Source organism: Morus notabilis, unplaced genomic scaffold, assembly GCF_000414095.1.
Source record: "Morus notabilis unplaced genomic scaffold, ASM41409v2 Scaffold100, whole genome shotgun sequence".
Lineage (NCBI taxonomy): Eukaryota > Viridiplantae > Streptophyta > Magnoliopsida > Rosales > Moraceae > Morus > Morus notabilis.
In genome coordinates, this window is record NW_010361820.1 from 709,057 (window position 1) to 727,804 (window position 18,748).

The window sequence follows — 18,748 nt, forward strand, 5'->3', positions numbered from 1 at the left end:
TTTTCTTGTTTATATAATTTTAATGCATCTTTCCTAAGAGTAGTTCTAAAAAAAAATTGTGCATTAGGATTATGTACAATTTTAATATAACGTTGCCAATTTCTTTGTTTAGGAAAACTTAGTGGTTAATCTAATGTGGCTATTAACCGTGCCATTTTCATACGATCAACTTGCAGATCGTATTTCCACGTGCTTAGACCCCCGGTTTGGCGGTCAAACGATAATTGCGTTTGGCGGAGCTAATCTCCGCCTCCTTGCTTTTGAAGACACTTTTCAAAGTGCCTTCTTAAGTGTGTAGTGTCGTGAATAGTGTTACCTTGTAATTTTTCACCACAATATTTACATTGAGCTACGTATTTAATGTTACTGTTATTGTCAATGTCCTCGAATTTGTTGAAGTGCTCCCAAACTGCTGAGGTGCGCTTGCATTTCTTCTTAGAACTTGCAACACTTGCACTAGCACTACCGCTTGCCTCTCCTCCACGGCCACTTGTGCCACCACCATTGCGTCCCCGACCTCTAGTACGTCCACCAGGGGTCGGATTTGCAGTTTGATCAGCAACTCTTTCCATAGTTTGCGATTCCTGCGATTGAAAAACATTAGGAAATTGCCCTTCTTCGATGTTGAATTGGGCATCAATGGGAATATCACCACCATAACCAGAAGAAGCCATTATGAAAAATAAGAGAGATTGAGAGCGCTTTGAGAGAGCTTAAGAGAGATCGAGATTCGAGAAAGATTTAAGCGAGATTAAGAGAGATTTGAGAGAGATTAAGAGAAATTGAGAGAGATTAAGAGAAATTGAGAGAGAATGAGAGTTTTGGGATGAGGAAAATGGTTGGGGGGAGGGGGGTATTTATAGGAAAAATTTTGGGTTGAAAAAAAAAAATTTCCCCCAAAAATTCGGGTCCAACGGCTACAAAATTTTCGGGCAGTTCGGGCAACGGCACAAAATCCGACCGTTGGGTTCAAAAATTCAGGCAAAATTCGGGTTCGGGTTTGGGCAAAAGACCGTTTTTTTCAAAATTCAGGCATTTTTTGGGCTAACGGTAAAAAAAATCGGGCATTTTTCGGGCACGGGGCAAAATTCGGGCAACGGTCACAAAAAATACAGGCAATTTGGGCACAAATTCGGGCAGCTTCGGGTATTGCCGGAAAATTTAAAAAAAATCCGGCGAACGGCGGGGGACGCCTTCTCCACGGCAGCGGGCTGTCGGGGGGCTTACTCTTTTCGGGCTACCCGAGCCCGTGCCCGAAGAAAAGTATTTTCGGACGGCGAGAGGGGCCTGCCCGCCGTGCCTGAAAATTTTCGGACATCGGGCAAGCCCGTCGCCGGAAAGTTTAGCACTACTCTAAACCTAAAATTATTATTATATATATTAGATATGGATTAAAATTTTTACTTTTTATTAATATAATTAGTAAAGATCAAGACTCAAAAGTAAATTCCCTATTTTTTCATATATATTTTCTTTTATATTTGCATCGTCCCGCCGGGTTCGGGCTGGACTGTCTCAGGCGGCCGAGCTTCCACCTCTATTTCACACTTTTTTCACAGCTGGAAAAGATCGTGAAACGGGAAGAAAGAAGCGAAAAAGAAAGTTCCACTTCAAATTCAATGACAAGCAAAGAGGATTGGAAAGAGGAAAGCACCATTTTGAAGCTTTTACGCCTGACGATTCTTTGTGCGTGTTTTTATGTTTTGTTCTCTTGAGATTTTTGGTCTTAACTTCTTGAAAGTTCCATTACTTGGTGTGAATATCATAATCGGTATTTCTGATTACGCGGTTAGATTTCAAAAGAAAAATAAAAGATACAACTTTTGTGCCCTTTAAATTGGTAAATCAGAGAATTTGTTTTTCTAGCTGCAGATGTAGATCATTGCCATAACGTTTTGAGTAGTTCTTCCAATTTCGGTATTGCCCATGTTGATTTCCCGCCGTTTCTTCTTCTCAACCAACTCGTTCAAAAGCACTCTAAGCAAACAGTCATGTATAAGATATCTCCAAAACTGCAAAACCTTGAACCAGCTCAAACAAGTGCAGACCCAGATTTTCATGGGGGGATTACAGCAAAGCAGAGGCACTCTCCACAAGATCATGGCCTTCTGCACTGACCCATCTCTTGGGAACTTGCAGTACGCCGAGAAGATATTCGGTTTCATTCAAGAACCAACTTTGTTCGTTTATAATGTTATGATTAAGGCTTTAACCAAGAAGGGTAGTTTTAGAAGAGCCATTTTGGTTTTTGAGCGCTTGAGGGAAGAGGGTTTGTGGCCTGATAATTTCACTTACCCGTTTGTGATGAAAGCGATCGGGTGTTTGGGAGAGGTTCAGGAAGGGAAAAAGGTTCATGGGTTTGTGGTGAAGACCGGGCTTGAGTTTGATACTTATGTTTGTAACTCGCTCATTGACATGTATGGTCATTTGGGTATGCTTTTATATGTCGAGAAGTTGTTCGAGAAAATGTCTGAAAGAGATTCGGTTTCTTGGAATGTCACTATTTCTGCGTTTGTGAGGTGGGGGAGGTTTTCTGATGCTGTTAGTGTTTTCAGACGGATGAGACTAGAGAGCAACGTGAAGCCTGATGAACCTACTATTGTAAGCACCCTGTCAGCTTGTAGAGCACTGAAAGATTTGGAACTTGGTGAGGAAATTCACGATTATGTTCGGAACAAGCTTGGTTTTACTGACAGAATCAACAATGTGTTGTTGGATATGTATGCGAAATGTGGTTGGTTGAGCGTGGCCCGGGAAATTTTTGATGAGATGCCGACTAAGAATGTCATCTGTTGGACTAGTATGGTATCTGGTTATGTAAAGTTCGGTAAGCTTGATGAAGCTATAGAATTGTTTGACAGAAGTCCTGTTAGAGATGTTGTGCTTTGGACCGCTATGATCAATGGATATGTGCAGTATAATCGTTTTGATGACGCAATGGATCTATTCCAGGAGATGCAAAGCAAAAGAGTTAAAGCTGATAAATTTACTATGGTTGCTCTGCTCACAGGTTGTGCTCAATTGGGAGCTCTAGAGCAAGGGGAATGGATTCATGGCTACATAAATGAAAATGGAATTGATATTGATGCTGTTGTTGGTACTGCTCTTATAGAAATGTATGCAAAATGTGGGTGTATTGACAAATCTCTGGAAATCTTCAAAGAAGTGAGGGAAAAAGATACAGCCGCTTGGACTTCAATTATTTGTGGGCTTGCCATGAATGGTAGGAGTAGCAAAGCACTGGAGTTGTTCTCAGAAATGAGACAGGCTGGCATTAATCCTGATGATATTACCTTTATTGGTGTTTTAAGTGCATGTAGTCATGCAGGCTTGGTTGAGGAAGGCCGCCAGTTCTTTCACTCGATGATGGAAATTTATATGATCGAACCAAAGTATGAACACTATGGGTGTCTGATTGATCTTTTTGGTCGAGCAGGATTGTTAGATGAAGCAGAGGAGTTGATAGAAAGAATCCCAAATGATAGTAATACGGTATTAGTTTCACTATATGGTGCGTTGCTTAGTGCATGTAGAATCCATGGAAATGTGGAGATGGGTGAACGAGTTGCTAGAAGGCTGGCAGATATTGAATCAAGTGATTCTAGTGTTCACATGCTTCTTGCCAATATCTATGCCTCAGCTGAAAGGTGGGAAGACATGACAAAGGTGAGAATGAACATGAAAGATTTTGGAGTGAGAAAGACGCCTGGCTGTAGTTCAATTGAGATTAATGGCGTCGTAAGCGAGTTTGTTGCTGGAGATGTATCTCGGCCAGCTTCATGTCGTGGAGAATGATCAAAACCTTGTTGGGAAAGATAAGACTGTTGGAATAGAAAGAGAAATGTAATCCCAGAAAATAATTGATGATTTTATTGGGAATTTTTTCCAGCTAAAGATTGCACATCATTTATCCACTGAAGAAAAGCAGGTTCGTCTCTGAGTGCGAGGTAGTTTCTTTGTGCCTTTTGGGCTTGAGATTCTCAAATGTTACTATTGATGATTTAGGACTCAATATACATAATATTGAGCAAGTTTTAACAGTCCTTTCCTGTTGATCCAAGATGATGGAGAGTTTGCCTTGTCTAGTCATAAAGAAAGAAATCCAACTCTTAAAGGGACTCCACTTCATTAATTATTGAGAGAGATTTGGTTATTGCTCAGTTGAAAATGAAGTGTGTTAGTTCTGAAATGATGAGAACATTCATGTGGTAAATTACCTTTGAGCGAAAAGGTTTAGGAGAAAAGCTATTTGGTAAATGGTGAATTCTATTTTCTTTGAAAATAAGCGAGGAAAGTGAAATTTAAATGAGAATATTTGCCGGGCTATTCTCCCCGGCTTCTATCTCACATCTTTTCCCTCTCTGTATCGTTCTTTCTCCCATCTTTTCTGCTATGAAGAAAAACCCTAGCAGACTTCTGACAGCCAATTGAAGCTCTGACAGCAACTCTTTCTCTATCTCTTTTGAAAGTACTAATCTCTTGCTCTTTTCCGATCTCTTTTCCTCCAAACAGATCTTCACTTTTTTGGCTTTTTAGTTTCAATAATGCATTCTTGCTCTATTTGTTTGTGGAAAAACCTTGCTATTCTTTCTTGTTGATGGTTTTCTGTGGGGTTTTATGGGGAATTAGCGGGCCTCAGTTTTGGTGCATTTTGATTTGAGAAATTGTAACGGCGTAGATTAGCGTGTGGCTTGGCCTTTGCGTCTTGCAACATAGATATGTGTGTGAATCAAAGGCTATCTGGATTTATAATGCTTCACTGTCATTATCTGGTATCTATACTCTGTGTGGTGTTTAGCAGCATATATCTGCATTTGTATGAGGTTTTGTTCGGTAAATCTGCATTTATATGAGGTTTTGTTCTGTAAAAGTATATTATATTCTAGTAGAACAATCATTTTCATTTTATATCTCTGTGTCCATCTTGTTATCAAATTGTTCAATTTATAATGATCAGCAAGTTGTTAAAATTTGGCGATACATACACTTCATATCACTAAAGTATTGTGAACAATGTTACCTTTCCTAAGCCAGAAGTATTTGTTCTATCATGCGGAAGTTACTTTGTTCTTAAACATTTGAGTACTTGCAAAGAATGAGAGGTTTGGCTGTGATTATTTCTCTCTTAAGTAACAAAGAAGTTTCCTTTATTCAGTAGTGTGCATATTGTGTTTATTGGTCGGTACTTTCTCAATTTTGATTTTTCGATATGACAAAGTGTGACCATGCCCCCTTCTATTGTTTTTTTAGGTCCAGTCCTGCTGATAAAAAACTCTTCTTGTACTATCTGAAAGAGGAAGATCTGCATTGAACTTATAATGATGTGATGTAGCGAGATTTAGATATAGTAATTATTAATTTTAGTTGCATTGTTGTTGGGTTTCTTTAGGTAGATTTGGGTTTGTATATGCCGTCTTCACCGCCCGTCACACTATGGGAGCTGACCATGCCCAAAGTCGTTACCTTAACCGCAAGGAGGGGGATGCCGAAGGCAGGGCTAGTGACTGGAGTGAAGTCGTAACAAGGTAGCCGTACTGGAAGGTGCGGCTGGATCACCTCCTTTTCAGGGAGAGCTAATGCTTGTTGGGCATTTTGGTTTGACACTGCTTCACACCCAAAAAGAAGCAAGCGAGCTACGTCTAATTTAAACTTGGAGATGGAAGTCTTCTTTCGTTTCTCGACGGTGAAGTAAGACTAAGCTCATGAGCTTATTATCCTAGGTCGGAACAAGTTGATAGGATCCCCTTTTTTACGCCCCCATGTCCCTCCCGGGTTAGGCCAGTAAAATCATATTTTATCCATTCCACTGCATCATGGTGTCGGCAATGCTTCTCTTCTTAGAAATTACTTAGTATGGTACTATTTTGTTTGACTTGTATTCTAAATATTGGTTAATCGTATTTCTTTTTCATTTTACAACCAATCTTTATTGCTGGGTTTGATTGATTTTCGTTTGTTGTTTTTCTGTTCAAATATGAGATTGTGTTTTTCTTAGTGTTCTTTTGTTTGTAGATTGTCTATAATTGTCACTAGGAAGTTGTGTTTCTTATAGGTTGAATCATGTGATTAGTCATCCTAGGGTTGTACACTTTTTGGCTTATATTTTGTTACCAAGAAGTACGACTCTTTATGGTTTGGATCATGCAACCACTGGGGAAATTTAGTCAGAAGTTAGCTCTTGAACCTTTTATATGAGTATTAGTTCTTATAATCAGTGGTTTCTTTTTTATGTCATCCCCCGAAGCATGGAATTTTGTTCGCATCAATTCACTTTGAAAATTTTGCATGGTTAAATGTTGCATAAATTCTCGTGTGGTACTTTTGCTGCTTCACTAGTACTGTGCTTGGATTGTAGAGTTTGGATGGATTTCCTTTTATTATTGTGTTTGATGATATTTCTGAGATTGGAAGGAGAAAATTTTTTGTTTGTTCTCTGCGTGGTGTACATTTTTGGGCAATTTATGAATTGGGTCCAATTGTGAAATGCCTTGGTAACTTGTTTGTCTGTCTTTAATAATACGGGATTATTCTGTTAGTTCAAGACAGGTTCACTCTGAGGCCTTGAGGGATATTTATCTCACCAAAATAAAAATTTAGACTTGGATTGGTCTTAAAAGACAAGGTTGTTTTTCCCTAAATTTTTTTGTTTTGAAGGTTGCCCTGTTCTTCTTTTAGGGTATGTTTGGTAGGAGGGAGGAAGAGGGGTGGAGGGAGAGGGTGAATCCTTTGTTTGGACAGAAGGAGAAGAGGAGGGAGAGGAAATATGGAGAGAGAGAGTGCCTTCCGTGCCTACCATTTTGGATCATTCTATTGATGAAGGATCTAACTAATCCACCCTAAATTAAAAAAAAATTGAATTTTTTACCCTTCAAAAGAAATTATTAACAAATAACAAAACATATAATATAGTAATTAAATAAAAAATTATCATTTATCCTCTCAACTCTCCCTCCCTCTTACTGAACAACATAAAGAATTATCATAATCCTCTCCATCTTTCACATTCTCCATCCCTCCAACCCTCCTTAAACTTAGTTTTTTATTTTTATCTTTATTGACCTGATAAAACACAATTCACTCGTCTCTGGTTAAGTAAAGGATATGCAAGTCTTTTATTTTCTGTTTTTCCTTTTGCTAAAACACATTCTTATACAATTTTTCTTTTTTCCGTTTTTTTTTTTTTTTTTCTCTTTGAACTGCTGGAGTCTTGGTGGTTGTACAAGGTAATGATTTTGTTAGTCTTTTGAGTTGAATGTTTTTTTGTTACTTGCTCATATTCAGTTGTTTTTTTGTTACTTGCTTATATTCAGTTAGCAGGCCTAATATATGCAAGGGTACTAATGCGACTTCTTTTAGTTTTCGGTGACAGGATTATGGAGAATTTGATGGTAATGGATCAATTGTGGGCAAAAGAACCTGACTTGGATTGATATTTTGATGACACTGGGAACACAAAGTTCTTTCCCTTGTTTAGTTTTTCTTTTAATTTCAAATAAAAATATAGCAGAGAAGTGTGATTTTACTCTGTTGCAGCCAACCTGGTAAATCAGCAAATCAATTACCAATTATTCTGCTTGATTTTAATTAATCTATTTATGTAAGTTTGTTTAAGCATTTTGAGAGTTAACAATTTCCCTTTGACCAAAATATCAGAAGATATACTAGTTTTTCAATACATGTATAAAAAATAAATAAATAAATAAAAATTATTTCTTCTAATTAATACATACATATTTTTCATGCTCAGTTTACCAGATGATACTTATCAAGGAGTTAGTTTAAGAAAAATGAAAGTAGGCATTATCATTTGTCACTGTAATAAAGTTCAGTAAAAAACCAAGAAGGAAAAAATTTTTGCAGACACGCTTATGTTATCACTTATAATGTAAACTTCTCCAATACCTAGAGAAAGCGCGGGAAAGACTCCAGCCACATTACTCAACTTCCTCGTATTGACGTTTCTATCAACCTAGGACAAATGATATTGGGGAAAATTAATGAACTGTCGACCTAAATTTTCACTAACTCTGTTTCATTTAGTTCTAATCTTAACTCAAGTTTCTACTGTAGTATTTTCTCCCATAAAAATTCAAATTCAACCTTTTCTACTACGGTGTTTTTCTCACATGAATTTACTTTTTAACTCAAGTTGTTAACTCGAACAAGCAAAATGAACGGGATCTTTAACTCGTAGAATTAAAAGTTTCGTCGCTGTAAACCGCCTGAGAACTTAAACTTCAATGAGTTCATCTCTAAGAAATAATTCCCGTTACAAATTATTGATTATGCGCTTTTCTTTTTCTTTGATAAATTACATCTTGGAATGCAAAAGTAGGATGCCCACTTTGCATCTCTAGAAGTTTCTAGGTGAAGAATTGAAAAATACATTACAACAGACCCTTTGCAAGTCTACTGGCTTATACACAACAGACCCTTTGTAACACTTAGAATTTTGACCTCTTTTTTTCGTTATTTCTGTTTGTAATGGAAGCCACAGATAACATTGTATCAAATCTAGAGGTCCCCCATAAATAGTTGAAGTTCCAAAAAAAAAAAAAAAAGCAAAATACTATGCTCTTTCTAATTACAGAAGAAATTGAGCTCTTCTTGGTCTATTAAGTCTTTGTTGTGGATTCAGCTCCTTTTTGACACTGATTACTCCTCTCCTCTTCATCTAGGGGTTTTGTGCAGCTCCTTCTTCTTGCAGTACTGATTAACACAAGTCAAGGGGAATTACTGAACATAATTCTTGATCTTGAAAATCTTGTGGAAAAAATGTGGGATCTTTAGTCTTTTTGGTTTACGATGTAGAAACTTGGTGTTTGTCAATCAAGTCAAAAAGCTCATCACCAATTCCAAATCCGAGCATCCTAGCCATGTCACCGGTCTTCAGTCTAGGCCTTGGAATTTCATGTTCCTTTAACCATGAATACACAATGAAGACTTTATGCAAGATGAACAATTCCAGTGCCTCTGGATTGAACACAACACCCATTTTCATGCTCATCTGTCGAAACAATTGTTCACAAATATTAGACCAGAGAACCATTTTAATCAGCTATAGTGAATGGTTATTCATCCATTCAGGAAATACTATTTGACATGTTTGGGCTAGATTGACATCTAATTTTTGTGATCAATTAAAAGTCAGTACCTGGTGAGGAACCAACATGGCAGCATATCGAGCAAGCTCTCCTGCCCGCCAGTCCAACACGACGGGCAGCCAAGGATAAGCAGCATCAAGCCTCAAAAACCAGAGTCTTATGTCGGGGATTTCGGAGAGTTCTCGAATATCATTTGGATCTTCCCTGATGTAATTTATGGTGAAGCCAATTGTTCGCTCAAGAAACTCTTTTGGATCGACTAAACCGCATATTAACAGTAAAATTTTGTCACTTACTATGTCGTCATAAACAACTGAGAACATATCAAACAAGATTTTTTTTCATAGTTGGTTAGAGGATACCTGATGAAGGAGAGGTAATTCCGGTTACAGTTTGGAATGGAGACAAGTCAAGCCGGCTAATTATGTTGTTATTGATAACTATTTCAAATCTCCCTTCAGTTGGTGGCAATGGAGGTTCAACTTTTGGTGAATCTGTCAACAAAACAATGCACAGTTATCTTGTTGGTTAGGAAAAAATAACTCAAAGGGATAAGCAATGAGTCTATAATCTGTATGAAAACCCTGTTGCCAAATAATTGACTTGATAAGAATGAATCTCACTAAGAGCATCTTCGATGCATTGGGGCTAAATTTAGTTCTAAGTATCTTATACTTTAAATTTTGGCATTTGGTTCTCGTTGGTTGACATATCAACTTTTTCACTTAATAACTATAACTACAAAATTGCCATTTCTTAAATTATCTAAAAATTAAAACTTTTCCTCCTATAAATTCCAAAACATAAAATTTATGGCAAAAATCGATTAGAGCATAAAATAGAATAACATATCAATATATGTCAACCTTTACACGTTTTTAAGTCAAAATTCAAATATAACTCTAATAATAAATGGTTTTAGTTAATTCAAAACTCATTCTTATTGCAAGGGAACATGCATAACAAATCTTTCTCAAACAAAAAAAAAAAAAAAAAAAAGAAATGCATGACAAATCTTAAAAATTTTTCTTTCTGCCTCCCAACTAGTCTAAAATAAACAAGAGTCTTGCCACACCATAAGTCACAAATTTTCCTCACTTTTTCCATCAATATGAACTAGTAAATTATCAAATTAGCACACTAGAATATTTCCAAAGACAAGTTCTGAACTAGAGTGCGAGAAATTTGTAATGAAAGTCACAAATTCCAGAACTTTTCGTCACGAGTCGGTACATACCATCTTCATCATCAAACAAAGAGAGGTCATAATTCCCAGATGGATTAAATGCAACCGAGACTAGAACTTCTCCTCTCTGCCGCTTTGAGAGTGAATTGATGTCCAAAGAAGGCATCGAATCCGAACTGGTTTTGCAGGAAATCCATGAAATAGTAGGAGAAGAAGTGACCTTATTTAGCGAAGGAGAAGGTGGAAGGAGCAAATGTTGAAAGGTAGTAGCCATTGAAGTTTCCTTTCTGTGATGTGAGCTTTATGTGATGTGTTCTTTTGATTTTTTTTGGGGCCGCTAATATAGTTTTTATCTACATTTTTTTATGACCACACGTTTTAAAACCTTATAGGAATTTTATCTCTTTTACCGGACCATACTAATCAAGGAGATAGTTTAGGAAAAATGAAAGTAGGCATTGTCATTTGACACTGTAATAAAGTTCAGTAGAAAACCAACAAGGAAAACATTTTGCAATCGCGTCTTATTTCTGATGGTCTCGAGCCTAAGACGGGTTGTTTCCTTGCTCGTTACGACGATTCAGAAAGAGAGATTTTGAAGATTTTCCGCAGCATGTTACGTTTCTGTTTCCATGTGATGTGACCATGATTTCTCCAAAATTTCATGGTACAACATTTTATTATTCATATAGAATTACATATATGCTGGCCTTGCCGTCCTTGCCACAATGTATAGTGGCATTATTTATGTTGTCTTTTATTCTTATGTTATACTCAACATGTCAACTGAAGAACTCTTAGTAGAATAGAAAACCTTGACTGAATTTGGAGAAGAGACAAGGCGAGAAAGATTTTAAGGTTACTTTGAAATATATAACTTGAATGGTTACTCATAAACAATGTTAGCATCAAATTTGGGAAAGAAATTAAGGCAGAGTACTTGATGGTCGGTTTTTTTTTTTTTTTTTGAGAATGGAAATTGGAAAATCAAATTAAAGCAAGTGGCAAAACATTATTGGAAGTCCTAATATAGTGAGTTGGTTGATTCTTTCTTCCAAATTTGACCATTCCCCTTCAAGTTTCAATGGGTATCTGGTCAATTTATGGGTATTTGACCATCAATTATGCAATTATTGAAGTAGAAATAAATAAACAAATAGACTTGCATCACCAAAATAAAATGAAACATACAAATGGACAGAAACTTCTCGTTAGTTTCCTTAATGGACAATAACTCTTTAACTGTGTTGCCTTGCCCCCGTTACAATTTGCATTTGTCGTTCTTGGCATCGCTATTAATATCTTGGCACACGTATCCTCACACTTGTCGATCGTCTTAAATCCACATCTCCTACTCGGTTCCTTGCTCAAGTGCTATCAATCCTCAGTGGAAAAAAAAAATAAAAATAAAAATAAAATAACATGGAGCCTGTTTGATGACAGGTTTAAATGATTTGAACCAAAAAAATTTAAAGACGGTTGGAAAACTATATTCAAATAATGATTTTTAATTTTATCGTTTAAAATTTAAATTTTTTTAAAAAAAATATTATAACAGAATTAATTTTTAAAGTCTGAGTTTATAAAATAAGCATACTATGAATGAACAAGCGTTTGTCAAATATTTTTGAGGTTTGATTTGAACCAATCGTTTAACATTTTAAATAATAATAATAATAATATTTCTTTTATGGATAGGTCCACCCATATAGAATATATATACATATACAAGAATCCTTCGAATGCACTGTACATATATTATATTCATAGACCTCGTTCAGTTCGTTAATTCGAGTTTTTAATTCAAGCTCAGATGTGACTTTATGTGAGTTTTAAACTGTAGTAAAAAAAATTAAATATAATTTTTTATGAGAACTTTTAACTGTATCAAAACTAAAATTGAAAACTTAAATCGATGAAATGAACAACGTAGTTTCGTACTAAAATTTTTCTTTTCCCCCTTGGCATACGGCATGTGATGTGACATGAAGTCTGAAATGATCACTTGGAGTTATAGGAAGCATGAAGAGATTTGCATTTTGCCTCGTTAAGTCCCAGTCCAACAGCTCATTTCAAGATTTTCGACAAATTTTCAATGTTGTTTAGGGATTAAATTTAGGTCCAAGGAAGATGCGCATGCACACGCTTATGTCATCATGGAAACTTCTAAAATTAGGAATAGGATTAGGAAAATTAATGAACTTTCCAACCAAATTTTCACTTTGACTCGTGGAACTATAAAAGTTTTCAGTCACTCTAAACTGCCTGCGAACTTAAACTTTCAATTAGTTCATCCCCAAGAAATAGTTCCTGTTACAAATTATTAATTATGTGCTATTCTTAATTTTCTTGATAAATTGCACCTTCGAATGCAAATGTAAGATGCTCACTTTGCATCTCTAGAAGTTTCTATGTGAAGAATGGAAAATTAAACATTACAGATTTTGTGTGTTCCTCAACCATTCGTTGTTTGTATCTACACTTTCCAATTGAATTGTGTTATTTGAATATGTATGTATGTATGTATTGAAATTGTGTGTCATTTTTTTTTATTTACATACATATATATATATATATATATGTGTATATATTGAAAAAAAAAAAAAATTGTGTGTCATTTACTCCTACCTATCTTGGTTTCACATGGATGCCTTCCTTGGAAAAAATTGATACCGTTAATCTTTTTTTTTCTTTTCCTTTTTGCTGCTAAAAATACAATTAATCAAAAACACATTTAACCAACAGATTGATTTTTAAAAGAAACGTACTAAACATTATTTCACAATAATTAATTTTAGTTCTTTCAATCACTATCAGCTCAAGTTATTTAAATAATCACCACAGATTATTATTTTGTGTAGTATAAAAAGTTATTGTAATCAGAATAAATTATTTTTTGGGTTGGATTTATAGTTGATTATTGTGTGACCATGTCACATAGACGTCAATCTAATCAAAATATCATCAAGGCCATATTTGATAGCTTGTATTGTATTGTATTGTATAAGGTGTATTATATTATGTTGTATTGTGTTGTATTATCATAAGACAATACGGTATTTAGTGTTATGCGTATTGTATAAAGGGTTAAAATGTAAAATTTTAAAAATTTTAAAGTCAAATGTAATTTTTTAAAAATATTGTGGTCAAAAAATAATTTTCTAAAATTTTTAGGGTCAAAACATAATTTTATAAAAAGTTTGGGTCAAAATGTAGATTTGTAAAGAATTTTAGGGTTAAATGTAATTTTGCAAAAATTGAGGGGTCAAATGTAATTTTTTAAAAATATATAAAAATGCATTATACCCCTCAATTTTTAAACAATTATAGGTTCTGACATGACTTTATGTCGGCCCGACCCCGACTTCCTGTCGTGCCTAATCCCGACATGAATCATGGATCCGCTATAGAATAATATAATACAGTATGTAAAAAATTAGTCGTATTTATTAATACGACATAGACCGTATTAATTTACCATTTGTATTAGTTTATACAATACGATGATCACATTAAACATTGTATTAATATATTATTATACAATACGGTTAAACAAACGTGTCCAAATGGTTAGAAACAATGGTCCTTTTAGGCTAGGATTTGATACAGGTAGTATATGTTTCTGACTATTATATTTAGTTAAAATCATATTAATTTTAAAAAAAAAAACTCAGAACATACAATTTTCTATACATACATGTCAAAACAAAGAGCTATTTATAGTTCGTTTCTTTCAAGACCTATTATAGGAATTTGTTAGAAAGGAATTCATACTCTACTATCTATCAAAAAAAAAAAAAAGAGTTTCTAGTATGACTTTCCTATTGACAGGAATAGTTTCTAACTGTTAAATCTTGTGAAAATTATATCATATTAAAAGAGTATACGGAATAGATAGAAACACAATTTTTTTTATAGTTCATTTTCTCAAGACCTATTAGAAAAACTCTTAGATCTCATTTGTTTCGTATATTCAAATTTAAATCATTAATTTTGCTATAATTTTTTTCTTTTAAAAAATTTAAAATTTAAATATTAAAATAAAAAATCATAATTTAAATATACTTTTTAAATAGACTTTAAATAAAAGTGCTCTACCCCTTTCTGAGATAACTTGGAAAGACCATAACCGTTAGACCAGGGCGGGAACAAAAAATATAAAATTTTGAGGAAAATAGTAAAGGAAAAAAGAGAATATGTAAAGGAAACAATAAGCATTAATAAAGAAACTCAAAGCCAAAACGCTCATTTTAACCAAAACGAGTGTTTTGGTCAAAATCACTGTAGCCGCTACAATAGGTTTAAAAAACTTATTATGCCTCGTTCACTTCGCGAATTCGAGTTTTTAATTCGTGCTGAGATATGACATTTTTAGAGAGCTTTTCAATGTAGCAAAAAAAGTTAGATGTGACATTTTCTAAGAGCTTTTTACTGTAGAAACCTAAAACTGAAAACTCGAATCGGTGAAATGAACGAAGCCTAAGTATGTATAGATTACTGTGTTATAAAAAATAAAAATCAATACTATTTAAAAAAACACATTTTTTAGTGTTATAGAAAGAAGTAGTCCTTAACAAATTATAATCAGAGACTTTTTTTGGTGTTTCTTTTTTTTTTTTAAATATCGGTGTTTTTTATTTATCAACCATTAAATCTTAAATTTCAGATTGAAAAAATAACACAAATTTAACGGTTGCTAAGTAAGAACGCCAATGTTCTTAAAAGTAGAGAGAACTTCCATCAAAATATCATCAAATGGTTAAAAACAATGGTCCTTTATGGTAGGATTTGATATGGGTATTACATGTTTTTGACTATTAGATATAGTTAAAATCACATTATTATTATTTTTAAATCAAAGCATACAATTTGTTATACAGATTTAACGAAACAAAGACCTACTTATAGTTTTTTTTTTTCAAGACTATTATAGAAATATGCTAAAAAAACTATTATAGAAATCTGCTAGAAACAAATCATACTCTACTATCGACCAAAAAAATGAGTTTTTTTTTATATGATTTTCTTATCGATATAATCAGTTTTTAACTGTAAGATTTCGTTAAAATTATATCAAATTAAAAATATATAGAACAAATAGAAACATAAATTTTTCCGTAGTTCATCTTTTTTAAGACCTACTAAAAAAACTCTTTGAAAAAAAAAAAAGAAAAAAAGAAAACGCGTTCTACCAAAGTCAAATAACCGATTGCATTTTTTTCCTTTCCGAGATAACTTGGAAAGACTAGAACCGTTAGGTGGTATGATAAAGAATGGTCAAAATTTTCCCCTGTAAAAAAAGTCATAAAATTGAAGAATAATGAAAAAGCGCCGCCTTGACAAAACGCGTGGTGAATGGCGTCGTTTATGGAAATGCAAAATGCAAATGCGTTGCTGGTTGATGAAAACAAGAATCCAACAATCCACGTGTCTCCTGTCTCCTCCACTTCTATAAATTCTCCCCCTTCACGCACCACGCACTACTAGTCCTCCTAATTCCAATTCATGTTATCATACATTTTATTTGAATTTCAAATTCTTTATTACCGGTTACTTCTGTTTTGTCTCTCTTCTTTTTTTTATTTCTTTTTTTTTTAAATATAATTAATCCTTTTTATTTAGCTCTCTTTCTCTCTCTCGCGCCTTTCCCTTTGGTTTCTCTGGCGAGATTCCTGCGGTTTGTGGTGGAACTCGGCTTCTAGAGGTTAGTTTTTGAATCTGGGATCGTCTTTTGAGATTTTTCATTGTGTTCTTTTTTCATGTTTGTTTCATTTCATGATATGAATTTTTTCAATTTGTTGAATGTTCTAATACTTTGAGGTGAATATGAAAAATGGGTATTGTTCTTTTTTCCTCATTATGCTGTTTATGTGAAAATTCCGATCTGGGATTGCTGATATGTGGCTGGATTTCATCCGCTAGAGAGATAGAATTATATAGCTTTTGTACTCTTTAAATTGGTAAATCAGAGAATTTCTTTTCTAGTTGTTGATGTAGATTTTTTTTTTTTTTTTTGAAACTTGTTGTTGATGTAGATTGACGAATGTTTTGAGGAAGGAAAGAAAAAAACCCTCCATTTTTTGTTTCTTCCAATTTAGTACCCATGTAACTTTTTACATCATTTTGATTTCAATTTAGTTTCTCCATTTTGTGCCTTTCAGATTGACTGCAATTTATGGAGTTTTATTGAATTTTATTCTGACCCAAATCCTTAATTTGTTGAAATGTCCATCAGGGGAACAATGAGTGATCCAAAACCAGAGACCCCCTTGATTCCACCACAATCATCATCATCCTCAAGAAACCTCCCAGACTTCAAAAAATCCGTCAAACTAAAATATGTTAAGCTCGGCTACCATTACCTTATTACCCATGGAATGTTCCTCTTCCTTTCCCCTCTAGTTGTTGTAATTGTGGCTCAGCTTTCGACATTTTCGCTCCAAGATCTTTATGATCTCTGGGAGCATCTCCAATTCAACTTGATTTCAGTTATCATTTGCTCGACCCTCCTTGTTTTCCTGTGCACGCTATATTTCTTCACCCGTCCTCGCCCTGTGTATCTTGTCAACTTCTCCTGCTACAAACCAGAAGAACCCCGTAAATGCACGAAGAAGATTTTCATGGACCAGTCTCGGATGACTGGTACTTTTACAGAGGAGAATCTTGACTTCCAGCACAAGATCCTTCAGAGATCTGGCCTTGGGGATTCGACTTACCTTCCAGAGGCTGTGCTCAACATTCCTCCAAACCCATCGATGAAAGAAGCGAGGAAAGAGGCTGAAGCTGTGATGTTTGGTGCAATTGATGAGCTATTGGCGAAGACCTCAGTGAAACCTAAGGACATTGGAATCTTGGTTGTGAATTGCAGCTTGTTCAATCCAACTCCATCACTTTCGGCGATGGTTGTCAATCATTACAAGCTTCGAGGGAATATAATTAGCTATAATCTTGGTGGAATGGGTTGCAGTGCAGGTCTTCTTTCGATTGACCTGGCTAAGGATCTTCTTCAGGTCCATCCCAACTCCTACGCACTGGTTGTCAGCATGGAGAACATTACATTGAACTGGTACTTTGGTAACGATCGATCAAAGCTTGTGTCGAATTGTTTATTCCGAATGGGAGGGGCTGCTATACTCCTCTCAAACAAAAGGTCCGACAGAAGAAGATCAAAATACCAGTTGGTGAACACAGTCCGTACTCACAAGGGTGCTGATGATAAGTGCTTTGCCTGTGTTACCCAAGAAGAAGACTCCAATGGGAAAATTGGTGTTTCTCTATCAAAGGAACTCATGGCAGTGGCAGGTGATGCTTTGAAGACCAACATCACCACATTAGGCCCTCTTGTGCTGCCAATGTCAGAGCAGCTACTTTTCTTTGCTACATTGGTTGCGAAGAAACTTTTTAAGAAGAAGATCAAGCCTTACATCCCTGATTTCAAGCTAGCCTTTGAGCACTTTTGCATTCATGCCGGAGGAAGAGCTGTTTTGGACGAATTGGAGAAGAACTTGCAGCTGTCTGATTGGCACATGGAGCCATCAAGGATGACCCTGTATCGATTTGGAAACACTTCAAGCAGTTCTCTTTGGTACGAATTGGCTTATTCCGAAGCCAAGGGGAGGATGAAGAAAGGAGATAGGACATGGCAAATAGCTTTCGGGTCAGGGTTCAAGTGCAATAGTGCTGTCTGGAAGGCTTTAAGGACTATAAACCCAGCAAAGGAAAAGAACCCATGGATGGACGAGATCCATCAGTTCCCAGTAGAGGTTCCAAAGGTGTCTGCCATCTAAAACATCAATTCAAATTTGGTACTTCCTCATAGTCATTCTTGTGTCACTGTATTTTTGTTGATGATGCTGTTTGTTTGGATGAGGTTTTGTCTGGTTGAAATGTTTTGTTGACTTTCCTAATGATGGTCTCTGGGGATAATGAGAGCAAGATTAATTAACATTTATTTATTTGGGGTGGTGGGATTTGTGTGGCATTCTATGGAGTTATTGGATTTCTGGATTCTTGGCAGTCTAGTCTAGTTGACTACATTTTGAGCATTTTAAATAGGATAATTGTACGAGTTTATTCACTGCTAGATTGTAGAACATTTGTGACGGATTTTTATGATGATGGAATTGGAAGGTCCTACTAAATTTATTATCTATTTGCTCTTTTCATTATTTCTGTTGAACTATGAATGAATTAGTGTGGATTTTGTTTCTGTGTTTCACCAAGCATAGCACAACTTAAAAGCTACAGATAATGCAATTTTGTTTCCGAGCACATAAATCTTCCTATCTGATCTTCATCGCAGAAAATGGGAAGTGAGTGGAATGACAGCTAAGGCCTGTTTGTTTGTTTATTTATTTCCTTGGTAGAATATCAACGACAAAATAACAGTACAACAGAACAAAGTACAAACAGGATAAAAACAAGAGAAATGAAACAAGAAGCACAATTCGGACGTACT

The 18,748-nt window shown here is 35.1% G+C and overlaps 3 protein-coding genes across 4 annotated transcripts; 2 read left to right on the top strand and 1 right to left on the bottom strand.

Moving 5' to 3' along the window:
* Window positions 1-1,516: 1,516 nt before the first annotated feature.
* Window positions 1,517-7,530, top strand: LOC21408318 (pentatricopeptide repeat-containing protein At1g31430). 2 transcript variants are annotated; one of them, XM_010100670.2, is made up of 3 exons: window positions 1,517-1,686; window positions 1,867-3,947; window positions 7,357-7,530. In XM_010100670.2, the coding sequence occupies exon 2, from the start codon at window positions 1,927-1,929 to the stop codon at window positions 3,793-3,795; it is 1,869 nt and encodes a 622-aa protein (XP_010098972.2). In that variant the 5' UTR covers window positions 1,517-1,686; window positions 1,867-1,926; the 3' UTR covers window positions 3,796-3,947; window positions 7,357-7,530. The 2 variants fall into 2 exon arrangements, with proteins under 2 accessions (XP_010098972.2, XP_024023087.1); XM_024167319.1 differs by lacking the exon at window positions 7,357-7,530 and adding an exon at window positions 5,390-5,916.
* A 739-nt stretch (window positions 7,531-8,269) lies between these two features.
* Window positions 8,270-10,594, bottom strand: LOC21408319 (protein CHLORORESPIRATORY REDUCTION 6, chloroplastic). The gene is made up of 4 exons (XM_010100671.2): window positions 10,342-10,594; window positions 9,467-9,598; window positions 9,155-9,363; window positions 8,270-9,007 (listed from the first exon to the last, which is right to left on the bottom strand). The coding sequence occupies exons 1-4, from the start codon at window positions 10,562-10,564 to the stop codon at window positions 8,801-8,803; spliced, it is 771 nt and encodes a 256-aa protein (XP_010098973.1). The 5' UTR covers window positions 10,565-10,594; the 3' UTR covers window positions 8,270-8,800.
* Window positions 10,595-15,776: 5,182 nt separating this feature from the next.
* Window positions 15,777-18,442, top strand: LOC21408320 (3-ketoacyl-CoA synthase 11). The gene is made up of 2 exons (XM_010100672.2): window positions 15,777-15,994; window positions 16,526-18,442. Exon 2 carries the CDS (start codon window positions 16,533-16,535, stop codon window positions 18,075-18,077), a length of 1,545 nt encoding a protein of 514 aa, XP_010098974.1. The 5' UTR covers window positions 15,777-15,994; window positions 16,526-16,532; the 3' UTR covers window positions 18,078-18,442.
* Window positions 18,443-18,748: the final 306 nt, after the last annotated feature.